Genomic DNA, 18877 nt, shown 5'->3' with positions numbered 1-18877 from the left:
CGCTTCTCATACGCTCGGGGTAGGGTGGCCATATGTACCATTTATACGGGACACGTCCTGGCCATGATTTTTATATTGTCTAAAACATCCAAAGTAGCTTGACCAATAACATGCAGGTATTGTACATAATCGACCAATCGTGGTGTGTCGCACGTGAGAAGGTGAGAACAATCAAAGCGATGCAAATATGAGCACGTGTTTGGTCGTTCGTTCGACTTTAAGTTGCGCACGATCATTGTATGACACCAAAGTACCGCGAGAGCAATTTGAAAGCATAAGGTGCAGTCTGCTCTACTCTCTATAGCTCTCCTGAAATAATGTCATACAACAATCGATCTGCACAGTGCTAACAGCCAAAACCTGGATATTTTAGGCAATATAGGAATCCTGGCAAGGGTGCGTCCCATAAAAATGGCCCTTATGGTCACCCTAGCTCGGGGGCACTATTACACATCCCCTGACTGAGTCTAGAATGTGCTGATCAAAAACACAAATGAGGAAGATGCAGAAACGAGCGATCTCATATGTAAGCATATGCATATGAAAAATAATACGATCATCAACAATAAACAGCATATAAATGAAAACTGCCTAATGTTACCAAGTGAAATGGCGATCTAGGAAGTGTTAAAGGACTGTGCATGCTTTAGGAGTGCTGATGGAAGTGATCTACTGCATCTTTGCTTTGATAATAATACTGAATATGATCCAGAGGTAGTATTTGATAAAAATGCGATTTTCTCAGCTTTTTTCTCAAAACGTTGCTTTTTTTAATGAAACCTACCTATATTCAAGTGATGATAAAAAAAAGAATGCTTGAAGCTAGAATAAAACGTTTTTATTATTATATATTTTTTTTTTTTTAAGTAGAGGGTCTGTTCTTTATTTTGATGTATTGCATGTTCAGATATTCATACAACAAAATATTCTGGGGGGCCATGAAATTTTAGTAAAAATCCTCAAAAATGCTGGTCTTGGTTGGCAACTTTTTTTCAAAAACGCTGGCAGGAAAAGAGTTAATCAATAGGATGAGTGTCATAATTCACAATAATTTGTGTACGGTTCACTTATGAACATCAGAATAAAAGCAGCTATTGATTGTGTCTCATCAGCTCCTGTGATTCTGGATCCAAACACTGCAAGTCCAAATCTCCTCCTGTCTGATGATCTGACCAGTGTGAGATACAGCTGGGATGATCAACCACTCCCTGATAATGCAAAGAGATTCAACTATTATCTCTGTGTTCTGGGTTCAGAGGGTTTGAACTCAGGAACACACTGCTGGGATGTGGAGGTTAAAGAGAGTCCAGTAACTGCAGCATCAAACCAAAGAAAGGGAGAGGATTTATTTAACACTGATGTCTGGAGTGTACAGTACAGATGGTCTGATCAGTTTGGTTTTCCTAGGGCACTCTCCTCCTGACTTTTCACATCACTATGCACAGAAATGGGCTCAGAACATCAGCACCTGCCTGAACGGAGTCGCTCTTGTAATCTTTATTACATTAATTAAATCAGTGTCTTATATCCCTTATATGTGAATCACTCAAACAAAACACCAATAAACATGTGTGGCCTAACTCTTGTCAGAGTCCTTCTTATACTCAAATAGTATCTTTCTCAGATAACTCAATACATTTCCCCATAAACAGACATCACAATGCTTTAGTGTCTGTTATGTGTCCTAATAGCCACTGCAAACTTGAATAGTCGAGCGAACCATTAGTTATGTAACTTAAACATGTAAACTTAATTAATGAATACAGCAAACATGATCAATCAGAAGAAATATCATTAAAACATCATAATATACAGTACACCTGTCAATGGTATATAAAATAATAATTCTGTCATGGCTGGCGAATCACTGCTTTGAGAGTGAGTGCATCCTGCCCATTTATGTTTCCTGCACTGAGCCTTGCACACAACACTGAAATTTTAGGATTTTAGTTCCTGCCTTACTTCCCATTCTGGACGTCTAAATCCAGTGAGTTCCCTGCCTATTCCTCCTCAGCCAGAAGGGCCGTTCATGTTTATGACCATCGTGTGTTCTCCTGTAAAGCCTGTGTGTTTACCCCTGCCTGTATTGTTCTGTCCTCTATCCCTGTCTGCACTGCCTCTCCTCAGTCCTTCGGCTCCTGCTCTGCTCACTGATTCTCCTCTGTCTGAGTCTTTACCAGCTCAGCCTTGGACAGCTGACTCATTAGCTCCACCTAGGACAAGGGTGTCCAAGCCTGCTCCTGGAGTGCCACTATCCTGCAAAGCTCCAACCCTAATTAAACAAACCTGAACCAGCTAATCAAGGCCTTCAAACTCATTAGAAACTCGCAGGCAATTGTGTTTAAGCTGGTTGTAGCTAATCTCCGTAGGACGTTGGCCCTCCAGGAGTAGGATTGGACACCCTTGACCTGCTGTAGGACCTCAGTGTTCGGCACTTCTCCTCGGCCTGTTGAGCAGTCAGCTCCAGCTGGTTCTCCTTGGCTCCTCCGAGCTTCCTTTTCCCTCCGGCTCCACCTTGGTCAGGGATCACTCTGTCTGCACTACAGATGTACAGTCCATCACCTGCGCCTCATCCCTCCATCACTTTGGCTCCGTCATCCTTCTTTCCGGTTCCACCTTAGTCCTTGGTTGCTTTGCCGTCACTTCAGTCTCTCGGCGCTGCCCTGCCATCCAGGACCTGCATTGTTGCCCTGTTCCTGTGGTTCTGCACCTGGATCTCCACTGTTCTAATGTTAGTGATCTTCTGTTGTTTAGTTTGGGCCATTTAAGCTCTGTGTTGTGTTCAGTTCCGTTCTTTGCTATTGTTATGTTGTTCTTGGTTGTTCTGTTTCTGCCGAGAGTTTCTTTTTCAGTTCTGTTAATAAATCTGCTGCGTTTAGATCCATTAATCAATTTTTCTGCGACCGTGTTGTGACAGTTTTTTCATTGGATTATTTTACTCAAATTTTTTAACATTATTACTTGGACTTCTACATGAGTAATCATTTCCATAAATGTGTACTTTTACTTGAGTACAGTTATTGGTCACTCTACCCACCTCTACTTGTATCTCCAAACACTGACAATCAACATAAGCAAATGTGATTTTATTACTGACTTCAGCGTGTGAAGATTTTGAATGCATTTTATTAGTATGTAACCTGAAAAAATCCTAATGTCTTCAGACCAAAGGTGATCAGAAACTCCACCCTCTCACAACACTTCCCAGGAAAAGACTGACTTGTTTTTTCTCCTTTCTGTCACACTGATTTTCTTCTTTGACAAAAGCAAAAACAAAGAGAAACTTTGATGCATTTTAGAATTTTGTTTCTGAACAGACAGCACATCTTTGTGATTCTCGTGGTTATTCATGTTTGAAACTGTCGTTCAGAAAAAGAAAGTAAAGTTTAGATTTCTGGAGCTCAAACAGTGAAAATGGCTTCATCATCTGAATATGACTATAATTGTCCCGTGTGCTGTGAAATCTTCAAGGCTCCTGTTCTTTTATCATGTAGTCACAGTGTCTGTAAAGAGTGTCTTCAACAGTTCTGGAGAGCTAAGGAAACTCAGGAGTGTCCTGTCTGCAGGAGAAGATCCTCAAAGGAAAATCCTCCATTAAATCTGGCGTTACAAAACTTGTGTGAGTCGTTCCTGACGGAGAGAAATGAGAGCCGTTCTTCAGGATCTGAGGAGATCTGCAGTTTACACAGTGAGAAACTCAAACTCTTCTGTCTGGAGGACAAACAGCCTGCGTGTGTCATGTGCTTTACTTCACAAAAACACATCAATCACACAGTCAGACCCATCAGTGAAGTTGTTCCATCATATAAGGTAGGTATTTCTCTCTACCATTCTATTCAACTTCATATGACATATACTCTACTGTGAAAAAGTATTTGCCCCCAAAACTGATTACTTCCAGTTTTTGTGTATGCCTCATACTAAATAAGATCTGTGGGATTTCAACCAACTCTTCTTTCAGCTTATGCTTTCCAGCATGAACTGCTTGTTAAAGGTGCCACAGCATCTAAACTGAGTTCAATTCAGAACTTTGACTAGACCACTCCAAAACTCTAATTGTTCTAACTTACTCAAAGACCCATCCCACCCTGGACAATTCATATCTATTGTATCACAGGCAAATAGATTTACGAACAGTTTCAACTCCAGAGCCACACAAGAACTAAATACTGTTAAGCAGTAAGCTCTCAATTGCACTTTGAGTGGACAATTGCACTTTGTGGAAGTGGACTACCATTTTGTTTAATATTTGGCGTAGTGTGTTACTGGTTTAAGACCTTTAACCAATTTAATGCTATTGAAAAAGTTTTGTATAAGTGTATATTGTTGTCACATTCATCAGCTGGTGTGCAAGATGGCCACCAGAGGGCACTCCTCCCAGATCATTGCCTCTTTGTCTTGGACTTAATTTCCCATTTCCCTTTGCTCAGACTATCATGCCTCATTACTTCCAGCTGTGTATCATTAGCCAGTTTAACTCACTCTATACAGTATAAACCATGTTCACTCAGCCTTTGTTCTTGAGGTTTTGTATTTGTTACACTGCTTGCTGAGCTTTTTTTGTTAGTGCCTGTGTTATGGATTACTTTGTGCTTTCTGCTTTATTGCCTTATTTGGATTGCTTTTCACCTATTGTCTGTTTATTGGATAATTATTCTGTATCATTCCAATAAACCTTTGCTTGGATCTCGTAAACAAGTTTGGGAGACAGTTGTCTGACAATTGTATTTATTCAGGTTGCTTTTATTTTATATTTAGTTTAAATTTTTGCACACACCCATATTCTTTTCCAGCACTGTATAATCACTGTAATCTGTTTTTATTATTATTATTTTTAATATTAGGAGGAGCTCAATAAGGCACTGGAGTCCTTACAGGAGAAACTTCAACACAATGAAAACATTAAAGAAGAGTTTGAGGAAACGGTTCAAGACATCAAGGTGAGAAAACAGAATCAAGAGTCATTTTCAGTAGAGCTGTAATTTACACTATTATGATTTGTTATATTTAATATAAGGGATTCCAATTTATTATTTTTGTGTATGACAAGCAGCAATCTGTTTCTGAATCTGTCATATGTTAGGTGTCTGAGTTTCTCTTGGATCTGAATGAAGTGATGTGTTGATCGAGATGATTGAGTGAATGTGATTTGATTTCAGTCTCAAGCTGAGCACACAGAGCGTCAGATTAAACAGCAGTTTGAGAAGCTTCATCAGTTTCTCAGAGATGAAGAAGCTGCAATCACTGCACTGAGAGAGGAAGAGGAGCAGAAGAAGCAGATGATGGAGAAGCTAGAGGAGATGAACAGACACATCTCAGCTCTTTCACACACAATCAAAGACACAGAGGAGAAGATGAAAGCCAATGACGTCTGCTTTCTAAAGGTCTGATTTCAGATCATCCATTGATTGATCGATTGATTGATTGATTGATGCTTGATTGAGATCTTGATGATAAATGGTGTGTTTGTTCTGCAGGAGTTTCCAGTCACGATGGAAAGGTGAGTGATCTGCTGGTGTCTCTGCTCTCTCTGCTTCTGATCCAAAGCCACTACAGTTCTGATCCTGAATGTTCTTCCAGAGTCCAGATCTCATCACAGCCGGATCCACAGACGCCTTCTGGAGCTTTGATTCATGTGCCACGATACTTGGGCAACCTGCCCTTCAGAGTCTGGAAGAAGATGCAGGACATTGTCCAAAACGGTGAGTCTGGAGAATATCTGTGCTGTTACACATACACTGGAAATGACGCATGAGGGAATATTTACAGATTTCAGCATTATGTGTGAATAACCAGATGAGCTACTCCACCAAAATGAGTCGTAAACAAGAGAAGAACAACTTTGGTCCACATGATATTTACAGTTACAGTGACACAGCAGATCTCAGTTCAGTTTGATTGATTGGCAAATCTAAAATATTTACTGTAACAACAATGACAATGATTAGAGGAAAATGTTTGATCTTTTTGATCATTAGAATGAGTGCCATAATTCATAATAATCTGTGTGGGGTTCACTCTTGATCATTATATGAACAGTCGGGGCAGTTTTTTTCAGGACGACGCACAACCAAGTATGGAAGGGTGGGATTTTTTTCTATCACATTCAACCAGTGTTATGCTAGCTTTCGTCATCATACGTAAACGTAACTTGTGCAGCGATTGGTGGGAACAAACATACATCTGTTAATTATCTTTAAGCTAAAGTCAGGACTAGTCTGAATGGCCTGAATAAAGAAAACCAGTTTCTTACCAGCAAAGTTTTGATGGATGATGATTGTAATGGAGGTAAAGACGATTACAATGACATACAGGAGTCGTACGTTATTAGACATGCGCAAGTCAGTTATTATTAATTTAATTCAATTTCCTATTCAATTCAAGTTTTTGTAAAGCGCTTTTCACGATGCAAATCATTGCAAGCAGCTTTACAGAAAATTAAAGCTTCTACATTATATTTAGTAATCGCTTATCAGTGGTGACTATCTCAAGTTGATGTCCATAATGGCAGAAATGTATGGTACAAATCAAGCAGTTAGTTAGTGTCATGTAATCAAAAAGACCTTAGCGTGATGGAATGTAGTGTGATAGAAGACTAGTTAAGTACACATGAGCTAAACCATTTAGAGCCTTAAAAAAAATTTTTTTTAACTGGTACGGAAATTAATAGGTAGCCAGTGCAGAGAATGTAAAATTGGGGTAATACCATATTTTCTTGACCTGGTAAGGACTCTAGCAGCTGCATTTTTGGACTACCTGTAGCTTGTTTATGGAAGATGCAGGACAACCACCTAGCAGTGCATTACAATAGTCCAGTCTAGAGGTCATGAATTGCGTCAGAAACAGTTAACATGTTCCGTAACTTGGCAATGTTTCTAAGATGGAAGAATGCTGTTTTTGTAACATGGGAAATATGATTTTCAAAAGACAAGTTGCTGTCTAATATAACACCCACATTTTTGACTGTAGAGGAAGTAACAGTACATCCGTCTAGATGCAAATTGTAATCTACGAGATTCTGTGTACTGTTTTTTTTTTTGTTAGTTTTTTTTTGTTTTTTTTGGTCCAATAAGTATTATCTCGGTCTTATCTTAATTTAATAGGAGAAAATTATTGGTCATCCAGTCTTTTACATTTTTAACACACTGTTAGCTTAGATAATTTAGAAGTTTCATCTGGTCTTGTTGAAATATATAGTTGAGTATCATCAGCATAACAGTGGAAACTAATCCCGTATTTTCTAATAATCTTACCAAGGGATCATTTTAACAAGTGCAGTTTCTGTGCTATGATGGGGCCTGAAACCCAACTGAAATTTTTCATAGATATAATATTAGTGTGCAAATAAACAAAACCTTGTATGTGCGCTCTCTGATAGCTTTTTGCAGAGCACATTTCAGTATGGTCGCATGTCTGGCAAGTGTTTTATAATGGACACTCGCTGAGGAAGCGTGTTTTTATAGGAGTTTGCAGTGGTCAGTGGTGTTTATATGGGCATCAACAATCACTCTGACAGAGGAACTGGAACAGAGATCACTGATCATGTTGAGCTGCCTTCAGATCACCAAATTCATGTTTTTATTTGCTTTTTTTTTAATGTGTTTTGCTAAATGCCATTTTATTCATTAAAATGCATTATATCAATATAAGGAATATGGTCACATAATAGTAATTACAATTCAAGTCTAATTTCAGGTAAAACCTGAAAACCAGAGAAAGAAAACTTCAATATTTTTAGACCTATCTTTTATTAAATGGTAATGTGGCACAAATTTGCTGGTAATAATGCTGTAAATGAGTCCCACCTGTCGCGACATTCCCTACTGTGCCTTCTCTTAAAAAATAACATTTTAAACAATGTACAATCTACATATAGTTCCCAACAAACGTATTGTTTAGTGTAAAACATGTTGAAGATTAGCGAACAAGTTGTTGATTCGGTAAATGATAAGCTATTTAATCACAAACCGGGGTATCATGCGCATGCATTAATTTTGAGGGGGCCTTGTCATGCTTGTCATGTGACACACAGCAGCCATGATAGTGCTGTATAACTGATATAGGATTATTGGTTTTATTTTTTTTTATTTAAAATATTCTGAAACCATATCATGAAATATCTATTCTCAAATGTGTAAGAAAATGCATTTTGCACCTTTATAAATCATGTTAGTTGATCTATAACGAGCGATGGGCAAAGTAGCCTAATTTCTAGTGTTGTCTATTAACTATACGCATAAAACCCGTCTTTTTACTTAAGTACCAAATATGGGTGTCATGTCATAAAATATTTTTTAATACAACTGACTTTGTATTTAACGTAAATTTAATAAAACCATTGTTACTAATTATAACACTTTCAATGTACAAAGAGATGGCAAAGGACATTATCATTGACTTCAGCCTAGCCAGAGTTCAAGCACTCTCAAAATCTCCCTTTATAATCACTAAAGCTGTTTACACTATGAAATGAATCTCTTACTTACATTGTACGCTGTAAGAAATTATAGTCTGCCTCGACCAAACTTCCACTCCAATTAAACTATTCTCCTTTATCTACAAAGAGCTTAATTATCATAGAGATAATTCTTTCTGATCTCAATAATATGTAAATAGTATCTCCTGAATGTTACTTCGTCAATCGTCACCTATAGCATGGGAGCGGCAGTAGGCCATCAAGAACCATCTGCTGACCAAAAGGGTACTTGAATATAATTGCTAGGGATTCTAGATAATCCTATCACCTTAACATTTGGTTGTTTCCACCTGAAAGACTACCAAAGATGTGGGAACGGAAGGCTATCACTTTCATTGTTATCTGCAATTTACATTTAAGACGAAACTTCATTTACATGTCTAGCGGGAAGATGAACGTAATAGAGTATAAAATGTTTGAGCTTAAGATGCTCGAGGTTCATTCTGACTCCGTTTAACCTAAGGTACTACATGTACTTTGTCACTGCTATGCTGCAATCGAGATCTTCATCGTCCTCATAATTTTTCTTACAACGCACATCTGCACTTTGTTGTTTCTGATGAGAGAAAGAGAGCAGAATTCAGGCAGCGAGTGCATACACTGAACAAAGTCCCAACGTTTCAGCGATAACTCATCTGTCACGCGTTGGTGATACAAACTGCACAAGCACAAAGGAGATCAACAAAGTATTTTAATTAGATAAATCCAGGAGAACAGGCACAGAAACCAACTTAACATTGAAGAAAACGGACGAAGACTAAGTTAGAACTGAGGGCTTATAAACAAGAACCAAACAAAGGGAACTAATGGGATAATTAACAAGACACCAGGTGAACAGAATGACTAATTAAACCGACTGGGGAAGACTAGGTCACAGGGGAAACACAGAAACTACAGAAATGTATCAGATCGCCCCCCTCCGGGAAGGTGCGACCTCGCACCGTATAGAGTCCAACTGAGGAGGAAGGGCGGGGGTTCTGGAGGGGGACGAGGGGCAGAAACAAAAAAAGAGTCCAAAAATGTCCATGGGGGAGTGGAGGGTGGGAGGAGCCAAGGGGATGCCAGGAGCAGGAGGATCCAGGTGGAGATCCAGTCACCAGCCAGGACGAGGCCCCAAGGTGGAGCCGAGGGAGGGAGGAGCCAAGGGGAAGAAAGTCTTGACAACACCCTGGGGACGAACGATGGAGCCACTGGAGGTGGAGACCCAGGTGGAGCAGAGCAGACGGAGAGCCAGGGCGACATCCGGAAGGCCGCAGCGGAGTTGGAGTGACTGAGGACGAAGGTGGAGCCGGAGGGAAAGAGGAGCCTGACAGTGCCAGAGGGACGGAGTGACGATGCGAAGCCAGATGACAGGAGTCCTGAGGCGGTGGATGGTCGACAACTGACCAAGGTGGAGCCGGAGGGACGAGAGAGCCCGGTGGAGCCAGTGGGATGACGGGGCACAGTGGAGACGAGGGAGATCGGAGCCAATGGGTCGAAGGACCGAGGTGGAGTCCAGGACTTGGAGGCGGAGACAGGGGATCTTCACGACTTGGCACCGCTGGAGACTGGAAGTCACGGGGCAGATCAGAACGCTCAGATTGTGCTGACTGAGGGTGAGCTGAGGGACTGACAGGCACCAACGAAGATAGGGCTGAGGAACTGGCTAGTTTTAGAGGAGGCGGGAGAGGAAGGCTGGGTGGAAGCTTAGGAGACTTAGGAGAGCTGGACGGAACCAGCGAAGACTCAGGAGACATGGGGAGTAATGGAGATTCATGGGAACTGGGTCCAACCTCTCCAAACCAGTCAATCAAATCCTCCTCACAAATGCCCAAAAGTTCCTCAATAGCTCCCAGAGGCCATTTGCAACTCGCCCTCAGTGTCGGGAGTGTTGGTGGGGCTTCCCTCTAAGCCCTCAATCTCCACGAGGACTCCCACGGCGATACATGGTGTTGTCGGCTCATGCACCTGGTCAGACGTGTCTTGAGGCTCTGGCTCCGGGGCGATAATCTGCTCTGTTACTCTGTTTTGCGATGGCTTGTTAATCGCAGCGTGCTCCGGCACTCTGTCTGCGGTGGGCTCTGACATCCGTTCCACACAGCGGGATGAAGGCTGTCTGATCTCTGGGGCGGGAGTGGGGCTGGAGATGTCTTCCTCTGCGGGGTAGATGGTGAATGGAGATCCGTTATTCTCCACAGATGTGTAAAGTATTGGAGTAAATGTAATCAGTTAATGTACTTGAGTATCTTTTCGGATACTTTGTAGTTGTACGGAGTATCAAAGATATTAGCAACTTTTACTCAATACTTCACTACATTTTTGAATGAGTATCTGTTCTCTGTACTCCACTACATTTGAAATGAGTGTTGTAGTTACACATTACATTTTGCATGGACCTAGTTTTTTTTCTGCAGCAGTTTATTTCTGCTACAAAACACGTTATATTGCCAATTACTGGTCACTGAAAGTACTGCATCTTGTGCGTTTTGCCCTTACTCGTCCAAACTTTTCAACAAGGCTACTTTGTGAATGCGAGTTCCTTACCAAGTATTTGAGAATCACAGGTGTTGTATATATTTTATATATTTAATTTTACTTAACATGATTTTATCTGTCCATTATACTGAAGAGACCTTTTTGAAAGATTTTTTTTTTGTTGCAATTGAGGTGTTCAGTTTAATTTTGGTTTTAGAAAATAAACATGTTTGCTTTCCTCACAAATCAAATATTTCTTGTTTTTGTTTCATGCTCTCTGTGCCTTGCCCTGGACTTTTGTCACTTCCTGTCTACCGTGGTGTTTGTAGTCAGTTTGTTCAAGATAGATCCTTGCCTCTGCCTGTTTTCCCCAGCTTCTCCACAACGTTACAGTATTTGACTGGCATGTCTCTTTGACTAGTGCATCTTTGAGGCTATATTTAGTATAAGTAAAATACTTAAGTACTGTTAAAATCAGATACTTGAGACTTTTACTCAAGTTGTTTTGGAATTGGTGACTTGTAACTTGTAGTGGAGTAATTTTCACTGAAAGGTATCTGTACTTTTACTCAAGTATGGTTTTTAGGTACTCTTTACACCACTGACTCTCTATCACCCACTCCACAACAACATCTCGCTGAGGCTTGAGATGTAAAACACGCAAAGCGAGCGGTCTGGATAGTGCGTTTGGCACGCCAACTCCAAAAAATCCCTGGTGTGAGACTCCAGGGAGTGGTCCCTCTGCTCCAAGCACAGCAGGGCAACATTAGGATTGTCCATGGTTACAGAGGAGTGGGAAAAAAGGAAACAAAAACTGTATTGGTCCGTTCTTCTGTCACGCGTTGGTGAAACAAACTACACAAGCACGAAGGAGATCAACAAAAAGTCTTTTAATTAGATAAATCCAGGAGAACAGGCACAGAAACCAGCTTAACATTGACGAAAACTGACGAAGACTAAGTTAGAACTGAGGGCTTATAAACATGAACCAAACAAAGGGAACTAATGGGATAATTAACAAGACACCAGGTGAACAGAATGACAAATTAAACCGACTGGGGAAGACTAGGTCACAGGGGAAACACAGAGATGGAAAACTACAGACATGTAACCTCATTTGAACGCCTCTGATTGGCCATTGCATTCATGAGCTCAACAGAATCATGTGTGTGATTGGTTATAATGCATAGCACTGCAAATACACGCCTGTCTCTGGCTCCGCCAGGCAAAGCGCAAACACAGATTTGAATTTAGCAGCTGGTGATGTGCCGCACTGAACGTTCTAAACACACAGTGTGATTGTATCAAATATAAAAAGTATTTTGGAAGCTGCATTCAAAATCCACTTGGCTCAAAAATCTGAGGTGTCACGTTCCCCCTCCATTTGAATGGGCATGACACCTCTGATCACAAAAGATGTTTATTCAGCATAGCAAAGCCTCTCCTCGATTAACATCCATTAAATAAAAAACAGCCTTTGGTCTCCTTCCCTGGGTACCGCAAAAGCCGCAGCGGTATGGCATTTTCCAGACGAGGTCGGAAAAGGCAACATCTGAGTTTGAATGTCTCACTTCCAATCTCAGGGAGTTCCAGTCAATCACACGTCACATTAACATATTGACCATATGATGTCGCCATGACATACAGTCAGGGCCGCTGCTGGCCAAATGGGTGCCCTAAGCAGAATTGTATTGTTGTGCCCTCTCCCTCAAATATTATTATGAATGTAAAAAATAAAACAAAAACACCTACTATAGGGTTCAAACTAGAACTTTATATAATAAAGCAAAGAATAAAATATAAAAGTAAAGAATTGAATAAATTGTAATTAAATTGTATTCTTTACTAATTACAATTATAGCTCTAGACAGTTACCTATGGCTATGATTTTATTAATACAGTTGTCTGATTGATTTTATAATCTCAAGCATTCAGAAACCACACAAAAGAAACTTAAGCAGTTTTACTACGATAAAACCATGGTTACTTTTTGTAAGGGTTGTGCTGTCCACATGTTTTTGTTGAAGAAATTATAGAGGCATTTCTGTTGCAAAAAGGTGGCCAAAAATTAAAGATTAAGTTGATATTTGAATTAGCCCAAATGTTTGGTCAGTATTAAAGGACTTGATCATCCTGTAACAGCAGCAATTACCAGACCTTTGGCTCCCTTTGCAGGCATTTGTAATAGGCTAATATGTAATGTACATAAATTAATTAAATTAATTAATGTATTACATTATTGGGGGAAGTCGTGGCCTAATGGTTAGAGAGTCTAATTCGTAACCCAAAGGTTGTGGGTTCAAGTCTCGTACTGGAAGGGATTGTACAGCTCTCTGTCCCACCTTCAATACCATGACTGAGGTGCCCTTGAGCAAGGCACCGAACCCCCAACTGCTCCCCGGGCGCCGCAGCATAAATGGCTGCCCACTGCTCCAGGTGTGTGTTCACTGCTGTGTGTGTGCACTTTGGATGGGTTAAATGCAGAGCACTAATTCCAAGTACGGATCACCATACTTGGCCACATGTCACGTCACGTTATGTGTGTTAACAGTGTGAAACTATGTAATTATTAATTAACCAATCATTATTGCCTCATTGTTTAGTCATTTTAAAGGCTGTTGTTGGCTTAGGTCTCTTTTTATAACTACAAAAATATTATCTTAATACTTCTTTGTAAAACTATTAGTTGAAGTTACAAAACCATGGTTAATTTGTGGTTTACCATCCATGGCTACAAGAACCATGATTTTTGGTTTTATTCGTAGTAAAACCATGGCTAATTTTCATAAGGGAACATGGAAACCCAGAGAGAATATTACATGCGTTGTTGGTGGTTAAATTATTACTGACATTAAAACACGTTATTAAAGGGTTAGTTCACCCAAAAATGTTGTTTAAGTAAGGAAACTTTGCTTCTTTTGATCCTGTAAACAAACATTGGTTTTCACAAGACCCACCGGCACATGCGCAACGCTGACCCCATACGTCATGCTTCCGGAACTGCTTCTGTGTACAACTGCTGGCGCAAGCTACATTAAAGTGATTATTATGTTTTGAATATGGATATGTTCCTTACAAAAACGCATTGATTCGCTACAGGAGGCCTTTGTTCACCCCCCGGAGCCGTGTGAGACACTTTTTTTTTTTATGGAAAGGTGCTTTTTATTTCACGTCTTTTGGACAGAAGCAATGCAACACCCGCTGAGTGCAACGATAGAGCTTGAAAGATCAAAGACTATTTTTAATATAACTCCGACTGGATTCGTCTGAAAGAAGAAAGTCATATACACCTAGGATGCATCAGGGGTGAGTAAAACGCAGTCTAATTTTCATTTTTGGGTGAACTAACCCTTTAAACGTCAACAGCAAAAAAAGTTTCACAGAATTATGTGATTAAAGTGTGCATTAAAGTGTTATGTGATTATAGGGAGCGGCGGTACTGCATACAGTAACTTGAGGATTTTTTATTTTTATACAGTGGGTACGGAAAGTATTCAGACCCCCTTAAATTTTTCACTCTGTGTTATATTGCAGCCATTTGCTAAAATCATTTAAGTTAATTTTTTTCCCTCATTAATGTACACACAGCACCCCATATTGACAGAAAAACACAGAATTGTTGACATTTTTGCAGATTTATTAAAGAAAAACTGAAATATCACATGGTCCTAAGTATTCAGACCCTTTGCTGTGACACTCATATATTTAACTCAGGTGCTGTCCATTTCTTCTGATCATCCTTGAGATGGTTCTACACCTTCATTTGAGTCCAGCTGTGTTTGATTATACTGACTGGACTTGATTAGATTGTACAGCTCTCTGTCCCACCTTCAATACCATGACTGAGGTGCCCTTGAGCAAGGCACCGAACCCCCAACTGCTCCCCGGGCGCCGCAGCATAAATGGCTGCCCACTGCTCCAGGTGTGTGTTCACTGCTGTGTGTGTGCACTTTGGATGGGTTAAATGCAGAGCACTAATTCCAAGTACGGATCACCATACTTGGCCACATGTCACGTCACGTTATGTGTGTTAACAGTGTGAAACTATGTAATTATTAATTAACCAATCATTATTGCCTCATTGTTTAGTCATTTTAAAGGCTGTTGTTGGCTTAGGTCTCTTTTTATAACTACAAAAATATTATCTTAATACTTCTTTGTAAAACTATTAGTTGAAGTTACAAAACCATGGTTAATTTGTGGTTTACCATCCATGGCTACAAGAACCATGATTTTTGGTTTTATTCGTAGTAAAACCATGGCTAATTTTCATAAGGGAACATGGAAACCCAGAGAGAATATTACATGCGTTGTTGGTGGTTAAATTATTACTGACATTAAAACACGTTATTAAAGGGTTAGTTCACCCAAAAATGTTGTTTAAGTAAGGAAACTTTGCTTCTTTTGATCCTGTAAACAAACATTGGTTTTCACAAGACCCACCGGCACATGCGCAACGCTGACCCCATACGTCATGCTTCCGGAACTGCTTCTGTGTACAACTGCTGGCGCAAGCTACATTAAAGTGATTATTATGTTTTGAATATGGATATGTTCCTTACAAAAACGCATTGATTCGCTACAGGAGGCCTTTGTTCACCCCCCGGAGCCGTGTGAGACACTTTTTTTTTTTATGGAAAGGTGCTTTTTATTTCACGTCTTTTGGACAGAAGCAATGCAACACCCGCTGAGTGCAACGATAGAGCTTGAAAGATCAAAGACTATTTTTAATATAACTCCGACTGGATTCGTCTGAAAGAAGAAAGTCATATACACCTAGGATGCATCAGGGGTGAGTAAAACGCAGTCTAATTTTCATTTTTGGGTGAACTAACCCTTTAAACGTCAACAGCAAAAAAAGTTTCACAGAATTATGTGATTAAAGTGTGCATTAAAGTGTTATGTGATTATAGGGAGCGGCGGTACTGCATACAGTAACTTGAGGATTTTTTATTTTTATACAGTGGGTACGGAAAGTATTCAGACCCCCTTAAATTTTTCACTCTGTGTTATATTGTATATATATATATATATATATATATGTATATGTGTGTGTGTGTTCATGTTTAGATTTTATTTATGTATATGTTAATTTTAATATAGAATGAAGGTTTTTATTTTTTTTTGAGCAACTGGGATGGTGCCCCCATGGGAGTTGGTGCCCTACACAAATGGCATACTCTGCGTATAGGGAGCGGCCGTACTGCATACAGTAACTTGAGGATTTTTTATTTTTGTGTCAATAATAGCAAAAAACTGAAAAAATATCATAAAATGCTGCCATTCATTTTGAAAGCAACCAAAAATTAAGGTATAATTTTATAAACTTAATGTATAATGTTTTTAAGTTCGACATAAGGTAGCTCCACACTATGCTAGTTTGAAGCAGTGACGTCAAATGACGCGTCTCGCTAAGGTCAGGGTTGATCGATCTGCCCCGAGTTTCCCACTTTTCTCACTTTCAATAAGATATTAATATCTATATTAAATCCTTGTCTAACTCCTGTAATAAAAAGGCAACTAAAACGTTGAATGTATGCTCACTTTTTGGTGTTTTTGTATAATTTGTATTTAATAATAATAATTTATGTTTTGTAGGAAAGATTGTTTATTGTTATGTGAGCTGCTTTTTTTTCATTAATTTTTAATGCATTTTTTTTATCTCTCTGTTTTTAATTTTAATTGCATTGATTGGCCATCCTTAAACCCCTGGCTCTTTTCCTTGCGTATGTTTTTTTTCACTTTTGTATTTCCTAAGCAAGTGTTTAATATAAAAAAACCTGCCCCAAGTTGACCGGTCGGATGTCCGACTTCAAGTGGTGTTTCAGACGTCATTTACAAGTAGGAGGTGGGAAAAAAATCTGAATTTCGAGTTGTCTGGAATGCAGCATTAACATTAGCCGTTACGGCTTGCCTTCCAGTGGCTTTGTTTCTAGTGTTCCTGAATACCTTGATTAGCTTGTTCAGGTGTGTTTGATTAGGGTTGGAGCCAAACTCTGCAGGAAAGTGGACCTCAAGGGCAAGAGTTGAGAACCCCTGATATAGAAAATGCTCTAAACCAGTGCTTCCCAACCCTGTCCTGGAGGACCCCCTGCCCTGCACATTTTGTATGTCTCCCTAATCAGACACACCCAATTTAGTTCTTGCAGTCTCTACTAACGAGCTGATGAGTGGAATCAGCGGTGTTAGATAAGGGAGACATACAAAAGGTGCAGGGCATGGGGGCCTCCAGGACAGGTCTGGGAAGCACTGCTCTAAACAAATGTGACTTTTTTTTTTCCTCAGTTTTTGCTGTTGCACTGTATACATAAATTGTGAATTATGAAAATAAAAAAAAATTATAATTTATCTCGAAAAAATCTTGTAGAAAACTGATCAAAATCAAAGTTTTCTACAAGATTTTGTCTAGATAAATTATATTTTTTTATTTAATTTAATAATTGATTAATTCAAACTTAATATTGAATTTAGTAAAACAATCGTCTTTATTTAAAATGTTTCAAGTCTTAATATTTTTCCTTTTGTTATACTGGGATGTTTTTCCTGGGAAATGTTCCACCAGCCGCCACTGAACATCAGAATAAAAGCAGCTGTTGATTGTGTCTCATCAGCTCCTGTGATTCTGGATCCAAACACTGCATTTTCACATCTCGTCCTGTCTGATGATCTGACCAGTGTGAGATTCAGCGAGAAGAATCAAGTGCTTCCTGATAATCCAGAGAGATTTGACTCTTATCCTTGTGTTCTGGGCTCAGAGGGTTTTAACTCAGGAACACACTGCTGGGATGTGGAGGTTAAAAAGATTCAATACTGGTGTCTTGGAGTAACTACAGCATCAAACCAAAGGAAAAGAGATGTTTTCTTTAACACTGATGTCTGGAGTGTACAGTACGGATGGCCTGAACGGTTTGGTTTTCCTGTTAAACAGGATCTTGAGCGTGTGAGAGTGTATCTGGACTATGACAGAGGAAGGGTGTCATTCTCTGATCCTGTAGCTAACACACATCTACACACATTCACAACCACCTTCACTCACACAGTCTTTCCATTTTTCTGTACGGTTTACTCTCTGAGGATCTTACCGTTCAATAGTCAGTAAACGTTGCACCTGTGGGTCTGAATCAACCTGCTTTCATCTTTTACTGTCATCATGTTTCCAATATTTAATCCATATCACAATTTCAATATTTGTTCAACATGAGACTAAATGAATAGTTATTTTCATTAATTGATCATTAGTTCACTGATGTGAATGGATGTTAAACTCAAATGTATTAACATTATTAGGGGTTCAAGCACGTAGTTTGCATTTTTGGCCGTAGCTCGTACACCGTTTGTTGTAGACTCAAAAACAAACTTGTACACTTTTGGAATCCTTGGGTCAAAACTTGGAGTCCGACAGATTTGCTCTACAAAGTCAGTTTTTTCCACAAAATTGAGTTATGTCCAAAACCTACTTTTGCGAATTAGTCCTAGGTTTTTTGCCCAATCAGAACCAAACCACTGCAGAAATATTCTCTGGACAGTGAATATCAATAATTATAAAAAAAAGTTGAAATTTCGATTCACCGTCGCCTAGGAATGCCAAAATGTTCAATTCTAATTTGAGCTAATTGCTACATTTCCACACATGTGTAAACACACAGTACACATGTGTACGAGCTCAATCTTTGATCAAATAAAAAAAATTGCAGAGCTCTGCCACTTGTTGGCGCTATAAGATAGAAAAAACATAAAAACGGCTATAACTACGTAACCATTGGTCCGATCGACTTGAAAATTGGTATGTAGTGTCTTTGTCCAAAGTGGCACAAGTGTCTAGGAGGGCATTCGCATATCTAAAAAAAAAAACATGGTCGCCATTGGTAAATGAAATTTGAGCACCTATTAAACAAGGTTAACGGAAGCCGATCGAAACGAAACTTGGTGGGCATGTTTGACTCATGG

At 39.5% G+C, this 18877-nt stretch overlaps 1 protein-coding gene across 1 annotated transcript; it reads left to right on the top strand.

Annotated features, from left to right (window-relative positions):
* Nucleotides 1-3373: 3373 nt before the first annotated feature.
* LOC107575272 (E3 ubiquitin-protein ligase TRIM39-like) lies at nucleotides 3374-18097 on the top strand. The gene is made up of 6 exons (XM_016261680.1): nucleotides 3374-3810; nucleotides 4845-4940; nucleotides 5160-5384; nucleotides 5478-5500; nucleotides 5581-5702; nucleotides 17542-18097. The coding sequence occupies exons 1-6, from the start codon at nucleotides 3415-3417 to the stop codon at nucleotides 18027-18029; spliced, it is 1350 nt and encodes a 449-aa protein (XP_016117166.1). The 5' UTR covers nucleotides 3374-3414; the 3' UTR covers nucleotides 18030-18097.
* The last annotated feature ends 780 nt before the right edge of the window (nucleotides 18098-18877 follow it).

The sequence above is a fragment of the Sinocyclocheilus grahami genome, unplaced genomic scaffold (genome assembly GCF_001515645.1).
Source record: "Sinocyclocheilus grahami isolate Dianchi unplaced genomic scaffold, SAMN03320097.WGS_v1.1 scaffold2543.1, whole genome shotgun sequence".
Classification (NCBI taxonomy): Eukaryota; Metazoa; Chordata; class Actinopteri; order Cypriniformes; family Cyprinidae; genus Sinocyclocheilus; species Sinocyclocheilus grahami.
Note: the sequence above shows the minus strand (reverse complement) of the source record. Positions and strands in the feature narration are given on the sequence as shown.